The following is a 23,210-nucleotide window of genomic DNA, read 5'->3' on the forward strand; positions in this document are numbered from 1 at the left end:
ATACAATCAGAAATTCTCAACAATTAGGTCATAAAATTAGATTTTTAGTATATATTAGAAGAAATGGAATTTTAATATTAAAAAATATTTAAATGAAAAAACGGCGGTTGCGGTTACCAAGCTCTGGCTTGAAATTAACGAGCCTTTTTTATAGAAAAATATACCACAATTGCTAGGTATGATCGTCCAAGTTCAGCTCATGGTGGCACCCTAATTCTTTCTACAAATAATGATTTCTCTCCTAGAACAAAATATGACTTTCTGCTAAAGAACAAAATATGCATATTGCATATTTTGCATATTGTGCATATTTTATGCAAATATTTCATATTTTTACATATTTGTATAAAAGTTTGCATAAAGTGCATAAAAGTTCAGATTTTTATACTGTATTTGAAAATTTTTAAACATACCAATTTATTTCAATTCTTGTATAAAATTTTGTAGTCATTTTAATCAAGAAATAATCTAAGTACGTAATCTCTACAGGTACAAAACATTTACAATTTCAAAGAAGATCAATTTAAGTAGCCCTCAACATTCTTAGAAAGTCTCGGTCACTGAGGCATTCAGTTATTGGATAATCGCTAAGGGTTCGCTCATTTGCATTTTATGATCTAATCCCCAAATCTATCTACAATTTATTGTATCTTAACAGCAGGTAAACGGCTAATAGTTTTGTTCCTAATTTAGGGATTTTCCAAAATCTCCCAGTTTATTGAATTAGGTACCTAAACATTTCTAATTTGATGCTCAGATTTGTAAATCATTTTTGTTTTGATATTCAAAGCGTAAACACTCGTTGTGCGTAACAAAAAGGAAGATTGTGATTTTATAATGCCTAAAACAACCAGTGCTTCAACTTGGATTAAACCTTATAAAGAGCTGTCTATGGATATGGGAAAAATCTACTGTTCAGTCTGTGGCAAAATTGTAAGTATCTAATATTTTCTATTAAATATCTAATATTTCATACATACAGGGTGTTTCCAAATGACACTTACAACGTTTGACTGTAGATACTTCTCGAAAAATTGAACAAAACGATATAGTTAATGAGGGGTCAAACTTATCTACTTTTCGAGATACAGGGTGTTAAAATTAAAAAAAAAATAAATTCTTTTAGTTAATAACAACAATAACTTTAAAACCAATAAACGTATTTACTTGAAATTTAGTACTAGTAGGTTGTTTTTAAATGAAAAATAGCTTCCTTTAGTGAGAAAAAATTGTCCATGGTACAATACAATGGTGTGTATTTAGAAAAATGTTTCACCTTTACTTTTTTTTTTATGAAGTCAGCTATTCTAAAACACAATTATTTTTATTGTAATTGAATTAACAAAAAAAAACTTTTGTTGAATTTTAAAATAAGTTATATGATGTACTAATGGTTAGTAACAAAAACTAATTTGTGGATTAATACTGCATTTAAAACACTTAGCGAGTGTTTTTTTTCCAAACCAGTTATTTGATTAACCAAAAACACCTTGTATATTTTTATATTTTAAAGGTTGGGTTAAAATAAAGGTTTTTATTTTTATTTATAGATAGCATGTGAGAAGAAATTTCAGATAGACCAACATGTGAGAACTGCTTCACACATTGCAAAAAAAGGAAAAATAGGAGGAAAACATCAAACTTCAATGGCTAAATGTTTCCAATCTACTTCAAAAAAATTAGATGAGCAAGAAACTTTTAATGAAGACTTGTGTCGCGCATTAGTGTCTGCAAACATACCGCTTTCAAAATTAGCAAATGTAAATTTTAGTTCGTTTCTAAAAAAATATTGCAAACTTAATGTTCCAAGTGATCGGTCTCTAAGAAGAAATAATGTGAACGGGCTATACTCGTCGGTGTTAATTAATATTAAGGAAGAAATTGCAGATAATTATTTTTACATATCTGTAGACGAAACCACTGATTCCTCAGGAAAGTATATTGCTCATTTATTGATTGGTGTTCTTAAAAAAGATACCTTACCAAAATCTCATCTTATTTCATGCCAGCAACTTGAGAAAACAAATGCTTTAACAATTTCGCGTTTTATACAAGAAACATTAGCAACTTTTTTTCTTCCGACAACTATTCCTTCTAATAAATTACTGCTTATTTTATCGGATGCTGCTCCTTATATGGTGAAAGCAGGACAAAATTTAAAAATATTTTTCCCAGATTTAATACATGTTACTTGTGTAGCGCATGGATTAAACAGAGTTGCAGAGGAAATACGAAAAAAGTTTCCTCTTGTAAATACCATGATATCCAGCGTCAAAAAAGTATTTCTTAAATCTCCTATAAGGATTCAACTTTATAAAGAAATGCTACCTAACATTCCTCTTCCACCACAACCTATTTTAACGCGATGGGGAACATGGTTAGAAGCAGCTAATTTTTATGCAGATCATTTTGTTAAAATAAAGAACATAATTGATACGTTAACAGATGAAAGTTCCCAATCTCTTTTGGATTCTAAACAAACTTTTCAGAGTAACTTGCTTCAACAAGAACTTTCATTTATAAAATCAAATTTTAGTTTTGTTCAAAAAACAATTACTCAGTTAGAATCACCAAAACTGTCATTGTTCGAAAGTACAGCATTAATAAAAGAATTTGCGTCATGTTGTCGGAACGTTAGAGGTAATATTGGAAAAGATATTTTAAAAAAATTTGAAGCTACTATGGAAAAAAATAAAGGTTACCATATTCTTTCTGAAGTAGTCAGTGTTCTAGCTGGAAATATTTCGGAAACAATTAATTTAGAACCAAATGTTTTGGTTAGTTTGAAAAATGCTCCCGTTACATCAGTTGATGTTGAACGAAGTTTTTCCATATATAAATATATGTACTCAGAGAGAAACCACAAGTTTTTGTTAGAAAATTTTGAACACCACTTGGTCATTTATTGTTACCATAATTCTAAATAAGTTTATTCATACTTAAAAATGATGTAGTTACTTAAAATAAATGTAAATCTTAATGAATAGTAGGAAATATTTAGTTATGTACACTTTTTTTTTAAATAAAATTGTTACTATTTTACGATTTTTTTATTTATTTGTATGCATATTTTGTAAAATATTTGCATATTTTCGGGTAAACACGTGCATATTTATGCGCATATTTTCTACATTTTTATTTGCATATTTGCCGAAGTCTACAGATCAGTATTGTTGATTCTGTAAAATTTCTTGGTATTTTTAAGGTGGAAACAAAAACCACAAAGACACAATGAACAAAAACGCTAATTCCTGATGACAGCATGGTATCATGTAATTACTGACAGGACATGGGTCTTTTAGAGTGAACAGTGAATAAGGCAGTGGAGGACTTATGCCACACATGTGGAGTTAGGGACGACGCTGAACACTGTATTTTCCAATGCAATGTTTATGCGAGTGAACAGCAACAACTGGGAACATTGCTAGGAAAGATATCCCATGGAGATATTTTGAGAAAGGCTACACGAGACATACGAAGGTACAACATTATGGTAGACCTTATAACTAAAATAATTAAAAACAAGTAAACGATAGATGAAGCAAGACAGGATGAAGAATAAGGATGAGATAGCATAATGTTTTTTTTTGTGTTTATCATCGTTTTTTTTTCTTCTCTTTAGTATTATATATATATATATATATATATATATATATATATATATATATATATATATATATATATATGTATATATGTATATATATATTACTCAATACATTTTCCAGATCACGACGGTATGCTGGAAGTTTCTTTAGCAACGTGGAAACATGCATGGAAACGACCTTTACGGGAGAAAGTATGTGCTTTCTACATATTAGAGGTCTTACTAAGGTCAGTATGGACATGAATTTTCATAAGCTCTTTTTTAATCATCCAAACTAGTAAATACACCAGAAATCGTAGAAAAATACAGGATATCGTATTAAAAATCATGGAGTAACTGAAAAAGATTTAGTAGAAGCCCTAGGCATCTTATTGGGCAGTGTAAGCAATATATTGATTTAAGTATTGGGTTTCAGAAAGCTGTGTTCCCAATGAGTGTCGCATTCACTAATAATGGAAAAAACACACATTCGAATGTGATTTTCTCATCAACATTTAGAGCATTTTCTTTTTAGAGCATGGATGAGACTGGGTCTCTCACCACGATCCTGAATTAAAACAAGAGGCTAAAAAGTGGTGTGAACCTGGTTCTTCAGCTCCGAAACGAGTTCGTATCCAGAAATCGACCGAGGTGTTATTATCAGTTTTTTGAAATGCGAAAGGAATTTTGTTTGTAAGCTGGTAAAACAATAAATTCTGTATATTATTGTAACCTTTTAGACAAACTAAAGGAAAAAATTCTTGAAAAATATCCGGTTGCAGAAAAAAAATCTTTATCATCACGAAAATGGCTAAAATTCACGAATTAAGATTTGAATTGTTGGAGAATCCACCGTATTCGCCAGATTTAGCTCCTAGTGACTTCTATCTGTTTCAATACCTAAAAAAATTTATGCGTGGAAAGCGTTTTTGGTCAAAAATGTGAGGTCATAACAGCTGTATCACCGTATTTTGCAGTTCTCTTAGATTCTCACTTCAGGGATGAAATTCATAAATTGGAATCTCGTTGGAACAAGTGTACTAATATTCAGGGAGTCTATACTGAATAATAAAATGTATTTCAAACCATAAAATTGTGTTTTTCTTATCGAACGGCAAACCTTATTGAACAGCTATTATACGTTATATGCAATTATATTATTAAGAGAGTTGCAAAACCAGTAATTGCCAATTAAAGATAATTAAACAAAAATACGTCACAAAAAAACAAGCAAAATTGTGTGGATTTGTTTATCAATAGGCTGATAACACGATAAACATAACTAAATAATGTATGAGGACACAACGATACCGATTCAAAGCTTAGGTAAATAAGCCAGACATTGAAATAGTTTTTATAACAAACCACTAGCAAAAACAAATGATCCAATAATACGAGGGGAGTACTATAAGTATCAAGTAATTTATACTGCAATAAAGAGATGTTTATACGAGGAGACCTAGAGTAAATTTCCCTTTTTAAAAAGTTGTACAGAAACGATTTATTACCAAAATATAAAAGCGTACAATTTTACTGCATACGATAATTGTCCATGCGCTGTTTATATATTTCTATGACACATGTCATAGATTTTAAGTGGGTGTTTGATAGGATCAAAAGGAATAAAATATATGAAACAATGACCTCCTTAAGCATACTCACGCAATTGGTGCGTAATAAGTTGATAAGAATGGCACTGAATAACACACGAAATCATGTAGTATGGATACGCTTTTCATCAGATGAATTTGATGTGAACAGAGACCGCAACAAGAAGACCCTTTATCCACAGTACTTTTTAATTTGGTAGTGGAAAGCATTATCAGAAAAAGCAGAGTAAATACGACTGAATCCATCTACAACGATTTTCAATATTTTCCAATAAAAACTTATGGCTTCTATCTGTATACATATATTTGTAAATTGAGAAACTTCTCTTCACGTTAACGGATGTAATGGGAGCATATTTTAAATTCACAAAAATATTTGCTTCTAAATCTATCTCTTCGCAAAAATTATTAACAAGAACGTCAGCTACCTCAGGAAGTTTCTGAAAACCATTGTTTTTTTGAATTATTGTTTCAAATTTTTGAAAAATATCTTTTCCAGTGTCATGTTAACATTTTGACAAGCTAATCTAATTTTTTTTAGTAAGGCACAAGTCTTCATTGTGAACTTGACAGAAAAGACAGAACTTGAAGTTAAATTTGTTACAACGTTCTATACAACGAGTTTCCATGGTTTCTCTTTAGAGTCCTTTCACTTGGAATATTTAATTTACAATATTTTTTTAAAGAAGTTAAGTTTTCATTGGATAATTTTGAAAGCGGTACATTTAAAGAGATTAATCCACGGCACAAGTCTTCATTGTTCGTTTTCTTCTTTCAAACTTGACAGAAAAGACAGAACTTGATATTTTTCTCCAGATTTCTCCAGAGCTTTATAAGGAAATACTAAAGGGCAATAAGGTAAATAGTCCGGGATTCATAAAAGCTGATAGATGACAACTTCTTACAGAGAATACGGACATAAGCTGACAATGGAGAAAGTCCCAAATTCTTACCGCACATTCTTCTACATCTGCCCAGGGACATGATAGCTTTCTGTGTGGTTTTCAGAATGTGAGCATTCATGTAAGCCTATGATCAAAATATACCCCAAGGTATTTTGTTTCTTTGGCAAATGAAATCTGTTCTTCCCAGCACCGGTGGTTTTAGGCCTTGTAGTGCTGTTTTTTTTTTTGTGAAGTTGACGATTTGTGTTTTCTGAGCATTGACTATCAGTCTCTCTTGTTTACACCAGTCGTCAACTATAGCTGATAGATGACAACTTCTTACAGAGAATACGGATATAAGTCGACAATAGAGAGGGTATTTTAAACAATTGTTAAATTCTGACGAACCAACAACAACATGTGAAGAAAAACAGTACCACTCAGCAGTACCCGAAGTAGCGTTAACAGCGATTGGGGAAATAACGGCAGCACTATTGCCACTAAGAAGTTAAAAAGCCCCGGACCCGGATGGTCAAATACAACAATTTCATGTACAAATATATCACCTCATAAATTAAATATGGCAAAGATAAATACCGATAGCCACATAGTACACATCTACAAAAAGGGAGATAAACAATGTAAGACCTATAGAAGAATATAATAAATTCATACAACCTAGAAAGTTGTAACGAGTCCGTTACTTTAATAATCCGTAAACATTTTTAAATACAATTTTAAAATCCCAATCCTCTTAATGCTTTTCTTAATTTTGAATTTCTAAGTTGGCTTAAACAGCGACACCTACGATGATGTAGGGCAACATGATCATCCGGCTAGCAATTAGCGCTCATTCTGGTTTTAACCTTTTGGTAGACAACATCGTTTAACAAAAAAAAGGGTAGGCGACAGAAGAAGGCTAAATTTGTTTTAAAGAATATTAATTTCGTTGGGAAGGAAGAATATATACAGTTTTTAGTTGTTTCGTAGTGTATACCCGTTGATTTATAAGCCACTTCTAATCGGTAAGTTGATTCAATTATAAATAAAAGTGTAAAAACCATCAACCATTTTAACTTCTATAATATCGTCATTTTTCCCTTCGTTAGTGATATATATCTATCTGTCATTTATCACATTATTTCATTAAGAAACATTCTGAATTTAGATATAGTAATGTTATAAAATCATATCAATTTTCTATTTTACTTCCCGGCCTTAAAAACATATAATTATCCATTTTTAAAACTATTTATTATCTATTAAGACTATCTGTAAAAATATTCTGCCTCATATCGTTCTTTTACATTCAAAAATATATCCGTAGCAAGCTTTTCGTTAAAAATTATCTATTTGATCAATTTATTTTACATCAAATATTGTCAGACCATGCGAAGGTCACATTATCTACAAAATCATTACAGCTTTTTTCTTTGATACAAGCTTCCCAGCAACTTTTTGTAATATTTTTCAAGTTATTTCATTTGTTAATAAACCTTGTATTTTTCCCTTCTTTTTATTAAGCGTAAGGAGGAACTGTAACACAATTGTTCTTTTTAGTCTACCCCAAGAAGTTAAATCCAGGATCGAGGATTTTTTTTTTCATTTATTTTTGGGGATTTTTTTTTACAAGGAGGAAAAGAATTTACGTTTTTGAATTTGTCCATTTGCCCGTCTGTTCCATCAGAGGTCCAGAGCTCTCTCAGACTACTCTCGGACCACTTCAGGATACCAGCCCGAAAGACCTTCCTTATTTAGAATGTGGAACATTGTTCATTTTTTATATTTTTTTTATTCATTAATTGTTAATAATTTTGTTTATAATATTTTTTTTTCCAATCTTAAATTATACTATTTCATTTAATAATAAAGACCCGTCATTTTTTCTAAATAATTATAAAATACATAAGCATTAAAATTGTCACGTCCAGGTCGAGGTTTTAAATCCTCCCATTTAACTCAGTTTGTACGATTTTATGTGTACACATCTAATCAGAGAGTTATTTATTAAGATTTTATTATTATTATATTTTCCAACCTTTGGACATTTATCCCTTCAGGATATTGTCCTCATTACTTTATTACAACAACCTTCAATTGAAAGCCAAAGTACAGAGTTGCATCTCTGAGGCAAGTAAATTACCTTTTTAGGTGAATCATTACAATTTTTCCTATATCTTATTATTGGTAAATTTAGATCATCAAGGATCAGTTGCGTATAACCAGGGAATTTTTTTTTTGTATATAATTAACTAAGTTGACTGTACATAATTGGTGGTGGGTATTTTAGGGTAAATTTAGATTGTATATATTGGATAGGGATTAAATTTTTGGTGAAAACTAAATATTTCAATTCATACCTGTATCCTTTTTTTTGTATTTCAGCAAATAGCTTTACAAGATACCTTGGAAAGTTTATGTTAATACTTTCCTGGCGCCCACTCACATTTTGGAGCAACTTCTGTAATCACTTTTATTTACCTTAGTTATATACCTATAGATTGTTTATTACCTTGTCATTCATTTTCTTATTCTACGGTCTCTGTAGGGCATGCAAATTGGCTGAATCCTCTTTGAGTGTCAAGAAGTCACTCTCCGGCACCTTCTGCTAGCCAGCTTTAAAGTATACGTTATTTTATACATTACCCCAAATACTTGTGTTTCATTACACACTTTTATTACATTGGCGACCTAAACCTGAAAGTCCAAAATTTTTTTTTGTTACAAAGTTATGTCGATTATTCTACTGAGAAGATTAATTCCGTACGCAGAAAAAAATAATAGGGAATACCAGTGTAGTTTCTGAGCAGGAAGGTCAACAATATACCAGATCTTTATCTTGCGATAAATTTTAGAAAATAGTTGGAAATACAACAGTACATCAGATGAGTTGTCTCTCTCCCATAGGACACATCTCCAGGTGGTGGATAGGCGCCCTAACCGATGCTAAAACTGGCGGATAGGTGGAAAATAAAGTACCATCCGCGAACCAAAACAGTCTAAGGTATGACAACCCTATGGGACAACCGAAATATGGGAATACGTCCTTAGCAGAGGAAGGCGATGGACAGGGACGACTGGAGAGAAATTCTTGAGGAGGCTAGGATCCACGCAGTGTTGTAAAGCCAGAATGTTGAGATCAGATGAGTTTCAAATCAAAACGGGTCTAAGACAAGTCGATCCAATTTCCCATTTGTTATTTAACTTCGCTTTAGAACACGCTGTTAGGAAAGCACAGCCAGAATTAACAAATGGCTTCTCTGCTCAAGGAGCGAAGGTACTATTAGATTTTGCTCATAGTGTCGACACAATTGCACAATTAACACAAGGCAAATCGTAAAGATGGGCAGAACATGTACTGAGAGCGAATGATGGAAGATTACTAAATACAACCTTCTGGGAAAGGCCCCATAGGTCAGTTGGTCGCTCAAGAGAAAGATGGAAGGATTCAGTAACGAGTGATCTACGTAATATGAGGCTACAACAATGGGAGATTGCAGAACAAGACCGGCAAGAGTGGAGGAAAACAGCAAACGGGGCCAAGACTCACTTATGAGTTGTAGAGTGAAGAAAGAAGAATTGTTTTGTAAACGATATCAGTTTGAATTGTGAGCGATGATTATTAATCTTATTGGAATTTGTGATATTTTTATATATATTTATTTTTGAAGTATGTATTGATTTCTTTATATTGTAATCGTAGGCATACAAGTCCTGTTGTCACTATATAAATAAATAAATGATTTCAGTCACTTATTTGAATAAAAACAATATTTATATACGATTTTAGGTCTTCGGATTTAATTCACTTTGAAATTTATTCCTCAAAAAACAAATTCAAGTATAAAAATTCATAAATAACTCTAATAAAACAGCCCAAATACGCGGTAGATCCATTCCGTCCATAAATCTTACAAAGCCACATCTGCTTCGTCGTTCCATGAAGAGAAAAACGAAAAGAGTACAGCCAATTATTATTGCATTATTGATCCATACGGGCGCGATAAATAACTCTAGTCTTAGAACCCGGCTGGATATTTTAAACGTCCAGAGATCGATTCGGGATCACTCTGTACGAAAATGTTGGTTGTTCGCCTGTTTGTCGGATTATTTTAAATTAATGATTGGTTGGTTGTGGAGCGTGTTCGGTTCATCAATAATTGCTCTCGATGGAGACAGAGAGATGCCTGTACTTGTTAAACGAGGAATATTTTGACGACGACGTTATACGAGGTTCATTCAAAAAGGGATATCTATTTATATACTTAGTTTACTTTATAATATGTCAGTATACTGCGGATATATTCATTTTTCTTACTACAGCTAATATGACTTCTTTCGAAAATTGAAGAGCTTGTGTCTTAAATCCAAAATTTCGATTTTCCAATGTATTTATTTTATTAAAAACTTTATAGATTTCTCCAGATCTATAGTAGAAGTCGCAGTTAGAATGCAATGCACATAAGATAGGCAATGTACTCCTTACGTGAGAACGGCAGACCACGTTGCCGGTTTGCCACGAGCGGCACATCAGGGCCGTATTTAAGAATCGTAGCACTGGAATATACGCGGACACAAAAATTGTATAGACGACTACCATTGTTTCAACTAAAGCATGATTCAATCACCAATGTATAAATAAGAGAGTTACATTGTCGAGCTAAAAAATAACCTGAAGAAAAATACTATAAAAAAAAAATAAAATATATCAAAAACTCATTGTCGATATCTTATCTTATCAATATTCAATAGCTTCCATTGTAAACACATTCTTTGAGAAATAAAGAAAATAAATAAAGGTCATTAGAAAAAGCGAATCAGTTTAATTCTCCATTGTCCACGCAAAGTAAAACCAAAAACTTGGTGGCGAAACCTATGAAAGCTCAGTGTAGAGGGGATGAAAACACTTCAGTAAATGTGCATTGAATGATGAAAAACTATGATTAACATGAACTTTATTCACACACAAGTTACACGCTGTTGAACGAATTCGCCATCTTTTTGTACTCTCTTTAGCACAGCACACGTCCACATAACGGATATGATGTGCTTTACAAAATAAGAGGTGGGAAGTGGCGCACTAATTCAAAATACATATACAATTTATACACTCAGTTCTATTTTATTTTCGCAAGCGGATGAAAATACCTACATGATGGAGCCGTTGCCAGTATTTATCGTAAATTTCAAACAGGGTATGACTTTTAGTGTGCAAGTAAAACGTGCGGTGTTAAATGTATTGAACTAGCATCTGAACTTAAAAAATGGCGACAGCTTGACTATTACTGTGGAAAAACCTTCGAAAATGTGCAACAAGGCGAACTGAAACCAGTACAAAAAAGAAAGAAAAACTGTTTCCAGTCCAATTCACGTAAGAATACTTACGATGAGGGAGTGAAATCTCGAATACAAAAAATTGTCCATGATTTTTTTTTGGAAAACATACCACCAACCGTCGACAGTATAATAAACAGAGTGAAGGATGATGAGGACCTACCAGCTTTTTCAAAAACCACATCTCGTAGCTTACTAAATGACATGGGTTTGGAATATGGTAAAAGAGGTCGAGATTCGATAATGGTGGAAAGTACCTCAGACAAATAAAAACATAGAGGAAGAACGATAATGTAAACCTTGTGTATACCGATGAGTCTTGGACTAACGTCGGTACTTCAGTCAAAAAGGAATGGAGGGACACAACGATCAAGGGTCCACGAGATGCCTTCATAAAAGGGCTCTCTACTGGACTGAAAGCTCCAACCCAAAGAGATTCTCGATTTGTTCTTCTTCATGCTGGAAGCGATACTAGTTTTATGGCATGGGCCGAATTAACTTTCTTGGCCAAGAAGGGAACCGCTGATTAACACGACGAAATGGACGGGGATCTATATAAATAATGGTTTGAGAAGACGTTAATTCCAAACTTGCCGAAAGACAAAGAAAAGGTTGTCGTTTTGGATCGTTTGGTCGTAAAGTAGAAGAAAAAATGTTTGCGGTGGACAATGCAGGAAGATATTGAACCAGTGATAATTAATATAGTAGATGACTCAAAGGATGAGGACGATTTAGATATAGATTGTGATTAGTATTAATTAACGAGAAATATCTCAGATTTAATGCTCATTAGCTGTTCCGAAGTTATCTGATCAGAGAGCTTACTTCTCTTCCCAATATAATTTTTACAATTTTTCAATTGTAAATGGTACTTCTAATATGAAACTTAACTCTGACACAGTTTCAGCTTATCTATGGACCAATTTAGATTTGCCAAAAAATTCAAGTGGTATAGCTTCAGCGTTGTTCCATAGATTATCAAAACATAAATTTTCCAAAGATGTTTCCTCCATAAAAAAGCGCCTGTATTGAACTATTTCATAGGACACAGTTTTATACCACCAGATAGAGATTTTGGTATTTCTGAAGGAAAAACAAAAAAAAACAGAAATTATAATGAATCCAGAGCACTATATAGCTATAATAGAACAAAACGCCACAATCTATAAATTGGTCTCGAAGACTGGGACGTGTTTGATTGGAAAACCTCAATATCACAAGTTATTAAACCACCAGGAGCTTGGCACTTTCAATTTCAACAGTGCAAACGGATTTTGAAGCGAAATGATAATACAATAGAAGTGCACGGCGAAGTCAACTATAATACTTCCATCGGTGCTCCAAAGGGCATTTGTAAGAAAAGAAAACATATTCGTTCGATTAATCCTGACAAACTTGAGTATCGCCAAACTCTTAGACACGCATTATGGAATTAATTGGCAAAAAAATTCCGATTTGAAGTTTTATAAAGATGCCATACATTTTTCTCCAAATAATGACGTTACTGATCCGACAGACCTTTCCAAGTCACAATGGGCAACTCAAAAAGTGTCCAAATGAAGCTCAGCAATGGACTGCCACAGGGATCTGTTTTGGCACCCTTACTGTTTAATTTATACATCGCGGACCTACCTAGGACAAATTCGCAGAAATTTGGCTACGCTGACGACTGGGCCATTGCAGCAAGACATAATAACATGGCAGTTACAGAAACAATACTAACGGATGACCTTGCCATTATGGGAGAATACTTTCGCAAATGGAGGCTACGGCCTAATGCGACGAAAACCGAAGTGTGCTGTTTCCATCTAAATAATGCCCAAGTCAACAAAACACTGTCCGTTCACTTTGAAGACAGACTACTAACTCATAACTCAACACCAAAATATCTTGGAGTGACTCTTGACAGAACTTTAAGTTTTAAAGAACACCTACAACGAACGGCAGCAAAACTGAAAACGCGAAATAATATAATCAAAAAGCTATGTGGTACCACATGGGGGTCCTCAGCCTCCGTACTCAGATCATCTGCTATCGGACTTGTATACTCGACAGCTGAATATGCTTCCCCAGTATGGCTCAATAGCAAACACACGAAGATTATTGACACCCAATTAAACCAGACAATGCGAATGATTTCAGGTACAATTAGACCAACACCCAACTATTGGCTTCCCATCCTGAGTCACATTCCACCGCCGAAACTACGAAGAAGTCACTCCCTTTTCAGAGAATATCGAAAAATCCAGTCTAACCATCAACTACCCATCCACCATGATAGGCGTGATATCGAAATGAACAGACTGCGCTCCAGATATCCTGTCATGTTAAGGGCCACCTCCTTACATCAGGAACATTTCGACCTCACCAACGCTTGGAGAAGACAATGGGAGCGCGACTCACCACAGGAAGCACAGCAAATGGTCTGTATCGATCAGAAACCACCAGGCTTTGAACTGACCCGGAGTACATGGACAACGCTAAACAGAATAAGAACAATAAGCGGTAGATGTGCTGACAGCTTACATAAATGGGGAAAAGCCCTTACTCCGGAGTGTGACTGTGGTGCGCAACGACAGACCGTCCGTCACATTGTTGAAGAATGCCCCCGAAGGCGGTTCCCTGTAGTTTTTGACGAGTTCCTGAATGCGACCGAAAATGTTTTAGACTATATGAATGCATTAGATGTTCGTTTGTAATATTCCATGTAATGTTTTATATTGCTTTTTAAATATGTGTTCTTATTGTATGCCATACGATAAATAAAATACTGATCCACAACTATTGACAAATGAGTTATGTGAAGAATTTCCTCCAGAAGAAACAACTGGGATGTGAAATTTGTTGTGTTAAAAAAGTTCATTTTTATGAGTTTATATTATTTTCAATTTTATAACAATAATTATACACATATATGAACAAATAAATATTTTTTAAGTAATAAGAGTATAATGTTTAAAATAATTTATTAAGAGAAGTTTAAAAAAACACGTTGATCAGAATTTTTCAGGAATTTCCAATTCAAAGTTGCTAAATTTTGTTGCAAATCCCGGCATGTCCATAAATAAAACCAATTTTATACTAAAACTGCAGCTCAAATATTTTTTATTTTGTATTCTTCTAATAAAACATTACACTAGAATACAAGACAATGAAACAGAAAGCTCAAAATATCGCAGGAGTCCTCTGTAATAGTTTTTCGCAACTCCTGAAAATTTTGATAGATGTGATTTAGCAGATTTTGCTTTTATATCCCTATAAGTTAAAATCGGTATTTACACAATATAACAAAAATCAAAAAAAATAGTTTTTACGAAAATGTATAGCCTTAAAACGCAAAAATATGCATCGTCTCCTCAACCGTTCGTCATTCTATTACAATTGTAACAAGTTGTACTATATTTTACATTCATATTTCACTACAACAGAAAGTTTCATTAAGTCCGACAAACGTCTTCCGTTTTGCTTAATTAAAAACTTTTGTTCGAAGGAAATGGTTCAATTTCCGAGAGTATATTGCACTGCCATTATTCTCCCTTCATTGCACATGATATATTTCACTAGATTGCAAGTTTTCGGAGAAACGTTCGACAGGTCTTTAAAAATATACGAGGACGATTTCAAAAGTATCTGAAATCGAAGAAAAAACGGAAATTTTGTAGGAAACACTTTTAAATAATTTAAAACTTTACGAATGAAAACATTCTGAGCCCGTTAACTGTGCCAAATGATGTTTTTTGGTTAAAAAAATAATTTTACCTTTGATCCCTATACCAAAACGTCAAAAAATGAACGTAAATCGTTCTCAAGGTACCTTTTGACAACGATTTCCGAAGTGGATTTTCACATTTCGAATTCCGAAGTGGAAATCGAAAGGTCAAAATAAACATACAGTGGAACCTCTTTACGTCGAACATCAAGGAGGATGCCAAAAATTCGAGTTTTTGGAGGAATTTGATTAGATTCGATTGATTTGATTCAAAAGATCGTTAAAATTAAAAAATTCGTCATTAAAAAAAGTCAGTAATTTTTTTTTGTTTTAGACAATTCTGTTATTCTTTATCTAGTGTCTAAAGGTCGGTCCAGACTTAAACATTTTATCTCGAACGAACAAAACAAAGTGCAAACAAAAAATCGTGTGGTTCACGAGAATTGCGTTCGCGTAAAAAGTTCCAGTTGCTGTAGTGTTTGGAGTTTTTTTTTCCTCAAAAATTAGAAGTCTACTCGATAAAAAAATGAACACTAACTTAGCAGTAGCTTTTAGCGCCTTTTTTATTATTTGTAAAATGACCAAAAAGAAGAACAAACGACGTAGTCAGTGGGAAAATTCTATCTACACAATACTGATCATTTGTTATTACGAAAAATGAAGCTCATTCGCTTAAAGAATATCACTAGAATGAGTTGTAAAGATTTAGGCAGTGAGCAGCCCGAATATACTATTTTCCCGTTAATGATTTGGCGAACAATAATAACCAATGGGCAATTCCGATTTACCGACAGCTGCCGGAAAACGTTTGGCGTTAGACAAAAAAAATATTAAAAACGATTCCTTTAAAAATGGTCTGTCCGTGATACGCCAACGATAAAGGGTTTCACAGCGAAGCAATTTTACTACATATTTCTAAAAGTGAATTAATAAATTCAAATTTATAAAAGTCGCAATATCTCCGGTTCTAATCAACATAAATTGATTTTTTTTTATTTGGGGTACCTCTTTGCATATATTATAAAAATGTAATTAGTTAATTTGTGAATTGTTTATTTAACCGAGTAATTTGTTTAAAAATTTAAAATAAATATCTGTTTTGCAAAACTTTACTTTTCTCTTATTAATATTAATAGAAAATGTGCTCAGCTCTACTTTGAACAGTCCCGTAATTTTCTGTCATAAGAACCGTGTAACACAAAGTGAGTAAAGTTATTGAATGTTTTTCCTTTATATAAGGTAACTCCAAAAAGCATTTTAGCTGTCTTGTCAGCAGTTAGAACTTGTTTCTTTGGAGTTTAATTTCGTTTTTTAGTAATTTTTTAAAGCATAAACCACATGAAATAAAATACATAAATCTCACACTCAAAGTGCTCAAATTTCATTTCAAAGTTTCAGATTGATCTATCCATTAGTTTAAAATTTAGTACATTTGTTTATCCAAGTGATATTTCTATTGCAATTACATTATCCAGATAATAATAAAAATAAGATAATTCTACAGGCTACAGGCATTAGATAAAAGAAGAAGAGTGGTATCAATAGAGAGAAATATGACTATCAGTGGGTAAAAGACAGTGTTGATTTACCAACACTTGAGTCAAGGACATTGTTAGATTTATGTTTCATGTACAAAGTCATTAATGCTATTATAGATTGTCCCCCATTGTAATCACACATTAGTCTTAAAGTACAGACAATCCAGTACCATTTCACCACACTAATTATAGTATCAATGAACCAACTACACAGATTGATCCTGAGTGCTAATAGCCTGCCAAGACAAATAAATATTTTTTACTCCAAAATTAGTTTATTTAAAAAACAATTGAAAAAAACAAGTGAATTCCATTAGTAAAGAAATAAATGTCATGGATTCAACAGTTACTTGATGGAAGTTCATTTTATCAAGCAATAAATATGTAGAAAAAAAATTTAATGCAAAATCAATAGAGAATACAAAAAATTAAGTTTTGTTCAGATTCATATTACTAAGGTTATTGTGTGAGAATCTTTTGGACAATTCTTTGTAAATTGTTACTGGTTTAGCTCTAATAATCAGAATATCATGCTCTGATCATAAATTATTAATTAATAAAAAAACAGTGGTATAAAAACTCAAAATAAACTTTAAAAAACAGTTCTTTCTGTAGCATTGTGAATGTTAATGATTTCTGTTTGTAGTTATAGAACTCGAGATGAACAACTTTTTATACACCACTGAGTGAAAACCAAGGACTGCTTAACTTCAGGTATCTTCCTATCTACTTCCTGGTATGTGGAGCTCTCCCATTAGTATACATTGTATATCTTCTTGTAGCCCAAGAATAAACCAATAACAAACAAATAAAAACTTCAATGAAGCTCATTAATGAGAAATATACCATTGAACTAGGTCATATTTCTTCTTCTATATGAAAAAATCATATAAAGATCATATTTGGCTTGTATATTAACAAAAATGAACCAATTCAGATCATATTTTGTCACAAATACCTAAATATTTTCCCAAATACCACATCAAATACCCAAATACCACAAAATACCCAATAAAAGATATTTGTACATTTCACAAATTGTAATAAACTATAGAGCAACATGTTATAAGGAGTGAACATTTTCCAGTCATTGTGTCTATGGCACCTGCAATCATTTCAAAGGTGATTCAGCAACTGCAGGAGCTGTTTTCTGAAATAATTGTTATGCTGTAATGATTAGACTAAACACCAGAAAAAAAAAATTTAAGCACAACATGGTAAACCCAAAAAATGTGTATTTATTAAACAAACAGGTAGATTTCTTTAGCAACAGCAGCAAATATACTGTTTAAAAAATCAATTTCATAATTTGGAACATCACTGTACATAAACTTTAAAAATACAAATATATAGCATACATAAATAATTCCTACCTTTTGCAGCCACTGTAACAGAACCTTTTCAATATGTGGTTCTGGTGGAGGACTTGTGGATTTCTGTAACAACTGAGCCAGTGTGTTGGCAACATCATTAACATCTAATGATTTGGAAAAGTTGAAGTCTGGGGAATGGTTTTTTAGAGCACCACTATTTCCTGGAAGAAAATAGTGGGTACATTTTTTGAACAAACAAATAAAATTATTCTGATTGATTGTCCTAAGTGTATAAAAGATATATTACTAGGAGTATGTAGTAAAAACTAATATGATGACACAGAAAAATTATTTTTTAATAATATGCCTATAATGGATGAAGTAAAAGATACATATGAAAACTGGAAGGCAACCATAAATACATATTTCTGAGATATTTGTTTTTAAAACTTTAAAACTTAAAAATACTGTGCTACCAAGTCAACACAGATAAAGTTAATTTGGAAAAAAATAGTTAACTCTGGAGAGAGTATTTAAATATTGATATCAAAGTAGTTAGTATACTAATACTGATATCACAAAATGGTAACATTATCTTAGTAGTAATCCTTTCTCAAGCTAATTTTACACATTCTAAATTAGCTGCATCTTACTGATGAAGACTAATATCATAATTTACCTTGCAAATCATATTTTTATATACCTTTTTGTCCTTTATCTAATACATGAAAGTTTAGCAAAAAAACTAATTACTTAGCTCCTTAAAACTTTTGTTTCCTAACTATCATAGGAATCATAGGATTATTAATGAAACATATTTGTTGAATTGTCTTGCAAACTATACACATTATTATTAGTTTTTGTGCAAATAAATGTAGGCCAATATATTATTGATATTATGTAATAGAATACAATAACACTGACAATAAAATAGTAAACAAATTGTTTGTAAACATTCTTTACTTTTCAAATTGCCTTACTTCCAACTTTTTATCAGTGGAAAAATACAAATTAGTTTCATATTATAGTGTAAAACTTTCTATATTACTTAAGCATATATTTGTAAAAATACTAAGCCGAATTGGAACGTTTAAACTAAAAGTTACCTGAAATAATACCGTCCATCTCCAAAAGGGCTTGTTCTAATAACTTGCTGGCTTCGTTTTGTGCTGACATTGCTGGAACTTTATCACCCATTTGTTCTGCTTTTCCCATATCCCTTTTAATTCCAAACAATTGCTAATTACATTCGTAATTAGTATTAATATAAATTTAGTCACGAATATCACCGTTCAACATTATAACCTATATGGATAAGTCTAAAAGGAAGCACTAATGTCTAATATTCTTTAGAATAAACCGAAGGAGCACTTGTGTTTTAGAATATAGTGGTCTTTTTGACGAAATTTGTTTATTTTTCTCCCGTTTCGGATGACACTACTTCTTGTCACGATAACATTAGACGTACTAAACTAAAACGAAAAGCAAAACGTAAGATTCAGATTTGATAATGATTTCAAATGCAAACAAAAAATATTGATTTAATAATATAGATTAACTTATAAACACGCATAGTTATAACACAACTATGCAATAAATTTTTTAAACGGACAAAAACTAATAGGAATGTGAAAAATAAAAGTTTATTGTTGCAATAATGACTGATGTACCATACAGCTTTCTTCTTTTCGTAGTCAATTGTGACTTGTCATTTGTCAACTTTCAAGTATCAAATGTCACAAGTCACAAGCTGTGCATCGTTGAAAATGGCTGTAGCTTTAAATAGTGAAATTTGGAAAAATTGGGAAAAAACTGGAAAACAAGAATTGTAAGTGATTTATTAATTATAGTATAGTATTTCTTTAAACCAATGTATAAAATAAGAGTTTAAATTTCGTGTTACATTATTTTTCGCACATATTAATCCCTAATATTGTTTGTAATCGTAGTCCGCATTGCCAAACTTTTGTATATGTTATCTAAACATCGCATTATAAATATTAAAACATATTAGCAGCTACTTTATATTGATTTTAAAAACTAAGTAGTAAAACACAAAAATAGTAGTTGACTTTTACTTATAGAAATGCTTTTTTTATGTCTGTATCAATGTTGAAGTAAAGTTTTACCAAATTCAAAAATGTTCTATATAATTTTGGCTAATAATGTATAAAAAGCTCGTTAAAATTTGAAAGGTTAAATCTTTTCCATTATATAACTTGAATATTAAAGTAAAGCTGAATGGGGATTAGCATTTGAATTGGTTTTAACAGAAGGATAAATGATTTTAAAAGATTGATGAGGGTTTAGACCAATATGTAGTATTTTTTAACGGTAATATTCACAATGTTTGTTTAATTTATCATAATTGTTTAAATTTTAAATCAAACATTTTTTTTAATTGTTATTTTTTATCATTTTTATGTGACAGGCTTAATACCAACTTTTTAGTTTTAATTTTAAAGATTAAGTTTTATGATGTTTTATTTGTTAATGGTGCATTGAATCATCATCAAAAAGCTTTAGAATTATTCTGATTACACTTAAAGGGCACATTATGTTACATTGGGAATTTGATTATGCTTCTACATAACTTTTATATTTATTATACTAAAAATTATTGTTTCTTTCAGCATTAAAGCATGTATTCCACTTTTAAAAGATGAAACGAAGAGTCCAGCATTTGATAAACTTGGAAAACCTACAGATATTATCAGATATGTATCACAACTTATTGATAAAGGAATACGAGGCATACTTAAGACAGATCAAGTTGTCTTAACACTAAGAGAATTAGTGGTAAGTGTTATTCTTTAGAAAATCAGAATAAAATAGTCCAAGAACTGGTGATTTTTTCTTGCACTGCATCAAACTGAAAGTGTTTTGGGACAATTTGGTAAAATTTGGTGAAATAATTATTCTTTTAATAGCTTACACCCATATTTTAACTGTTATATTGAGGTGTGAAAGAACTTTTATAAAATTTTTCCTAAGAATGATCTATTTATCTATTTTTCAACATCTTACGGCATTAAAGCAATTTATGCTGTGGTTTTATAGTAAACAGCTTGTCCCTCCACATGTATAAGTCCCTATTCTTTTAGATCTTTTCTGTTGTTGCTGTTAAAACAGTGTAGATCGTAGGAGAATATATTTGTTCTTGTTGTTAGCTTATTCACTGGTTATTATTATAGGCTCTACATGCAGATATCCCTTCCATAATTTTGGACATACTTAACTTAGAAGATGCAGCTACTTCGCAGGGAGACAGCGATGAAGCCAGAGATAGGAGTAATTTTTGTGCAATTGTCAAAGATTGTGAAAAGGTAAGTTGCACATGTCAGGTTAAAAAAATTACTAAAAATGATTTTGTTTTTAGTTTTTATCAGATAAGTTAGTTAAAGAACGCTTGGAGATAGATACGCTACAAGAAGTAGGTGTACTAAAAAATAATACTTTTTATTCAAAGTTCATCAAGGTTAAGACAAAATTATAGTAAGTATAAGGTTAAGATTGTTTATTAAGTTGTCACTTTTGTACATAAATCCATATTAGATGTAAATGAAAAATTTGATTTTATTGGAGTTATTTTTCTCTTTTGGTGTAAAAATAGTAAAAGTGATAATAATGCAGTAAATTTCGCATGAAACATTTAAAATCATTACAGAAACATAGTGGTAATAACATTGAAGATGAAGATATTGAAAATAATAGTAATCTAGATTGGTATGTTAAAATTTGGCAAATTCCACTTTTCTTATCAAGATACTAGCCAAGTAAAGCATTGCAGTGGTAGACTATCTACATTATTCACAGTATTTCATACTATGTGACTTGTATCTATTGAAATCTGTATTCGAACAATATTCCACTCCAAAGCTACTAAACGAAAAATGGTATACATACTTACTTAAAGGAACTTACAAAAAAAGACTTCTAGCAATGCTTCAAACAGTTGATGATTCAAATGGAGCATTTTAAGGTTAGAGAAATGGTATAGTAAGTAAATATCTATGAAATCAAAATATTTTACAGCTTCAGTCTGCTTATTTAATAGCCACACTTTATATACATTACCACAGAAGATAAAAACAGATAGACCTTATCTTCTTAACAGGTTGGCTGTCACATATACTGCCAGTTATCATTTGAAACATTAGTAGCAGACCAGAGGATCACATGGCACTTGTAGATAAACTAGAAATGATTGCTGGTTGTCATTTATCGTTTCTGGTAATATATGTGAGTAATTTGTCAGCAGCCAACCTGTTAAAGTTGAAAACAAAAAATAATTATATAATCCTCTGGTTTTGTGTAAATGCAGCAAATCTTCAGAATTTGTGTTGAACTCTCTCAATAGCTTGAATATGGGTGTTATAGTGAGGAGACCAAACACATGAACAGTAATCTAGGTGGAGTCTCACAAGTGAACAAAACAAAATTTTTATGGATGGGATATTTAGAAAGTCTTTAGCACAATGTTTGATAAACCCTAAAAGTTGAAGTTATTTTGAGACAACAGATGAGATATGGGGATGTAGGATCAGTTGGAATCGAGCACAACAGCTAGGTCTTTTATCTGAGATAGAAAGTGTAAAGGGCAACCATTAATAGTATAGATATGATTTGTAGGAGTTTTATTCCGACCAAAAACCATTAAATGACACTTTTTAACATTAAGTTCCATTCCGTTGCTGTCACACCAATAGCTCAACCAATCCAAATCAGACTGTAGTTTTTGATAGTCATCATCATTCTCAATTTTCAAATATAATTTTAAATCGTCAGCAAACGTTAGGAAAGAAGCAAAGGGGAAAAACAGGAGGCAATGTCATTAACATGGTTATTGAATAGAAGAGGTCCTAGGTGTGATCCTTGTGGTACTCCTGAAAGTACCTTAATTTCAAAGTATTGAAAACCCTGAACACATACTATTTATATTCCTTCAATTAGGTAGGATAACAATCACCCTGGATACCCAGACTCCTCAACTCATTGATTAAAATCTTGTGATATACCTGGTCAAACGCCTTTGTAAAGTCTGTGTATACGGCATGAACCTGGAAGCCATCTTCAAGAGATTCTATAAGGAAATCAGTAAATGTCAATAAATTAAGTTCAGTGGAGCGGCTAGAGAGAAATCCAAATTGCTGCTCAATAAAACAGCCTTTTAAAGTTGTTGACAAATAGTTACAGACAAGGCACTCAAAAATTTTGGGAATACAACTTAGAATGCTAA

General features: G+C 31.9%; 2 protein-coding genes across 8 annotated transcripts in view; one reads left to right on the plus strand and one right to left on the minus strand.

Moving 5' to 3' along the window:
- Window positions 1-23,210, minus strand: part of Liprin-beta (liprin-beta 1) — an 88,658-nt gene that overhangs the window by 48,008 nt on the left and 17,440 nt on the right. The window contains exons 2-3 of the mRNA XM_072542516.1: window positions 19,078-19,438; window positions 18,032-18,192 (exon numbers count right to left, since the gene is read on the minus strand). Coding sequence (XP_072398617.1) covers window positions 18,032-18,192; window positions 19,078-19,186 — 270 coding nt within the window. The 5' untranslated portion in view covers window positions 19,187-19,438. The remainder of the gene's footprint in view (window positions 1-18,031; window positions 18,193-19,077; window positions 19,439-23,210) is intronic.
- tho2 (THO complex subunit 2-like protein) overlaps window positions 19,715-23,210 on the plus strand; it is a 52,782-nt gene continuing 49,286 nt past the window's right edge. For all 7 annotated transcript variants that reach the window (XR_011951789.1, XR_011951790.1, XR_011951785.1 and 4 more), the window contains exons 1-4: window positions 19,715-19,799; window positions 20,605-20,770; window positions 21,166-21,297; window positions 21,351-21,466. Coding sequence is in view for 1 of the 7 variants with exons in the window: in XM_072542507.1 (XP_072398608.1) it covers window positions 19,738-19,799; window positions 20,605-20,770; window positions 21,166-21,297; window positions 21,351-21,466 (476 nt within the window). In the remaining 6 variants the exon portion in view is untranslated. The remainder of the gene's footprint in view (window positions 19,800-20,604; window positions 20,771-21,165; window positions 21,298-21,350; window positions 21,467-23,210) is intronic.

Source organism: Diabrotica undecimpunctata, chromosome 9, assembly GCF_040954645.1.
Source record: "Diabrotica undecimpunctata isolate CICGRU chromosome 9, icDiaUnde3, whole genome shotgun sequence".
In the NCBI taxonomy this organism is placed as follows: Eukaryota; Metazoa; Arthropoda; class Insecta; order Coleoptera; family Chrysomelidae; genus Diabrotica; species Diabrotica undecimpunctata.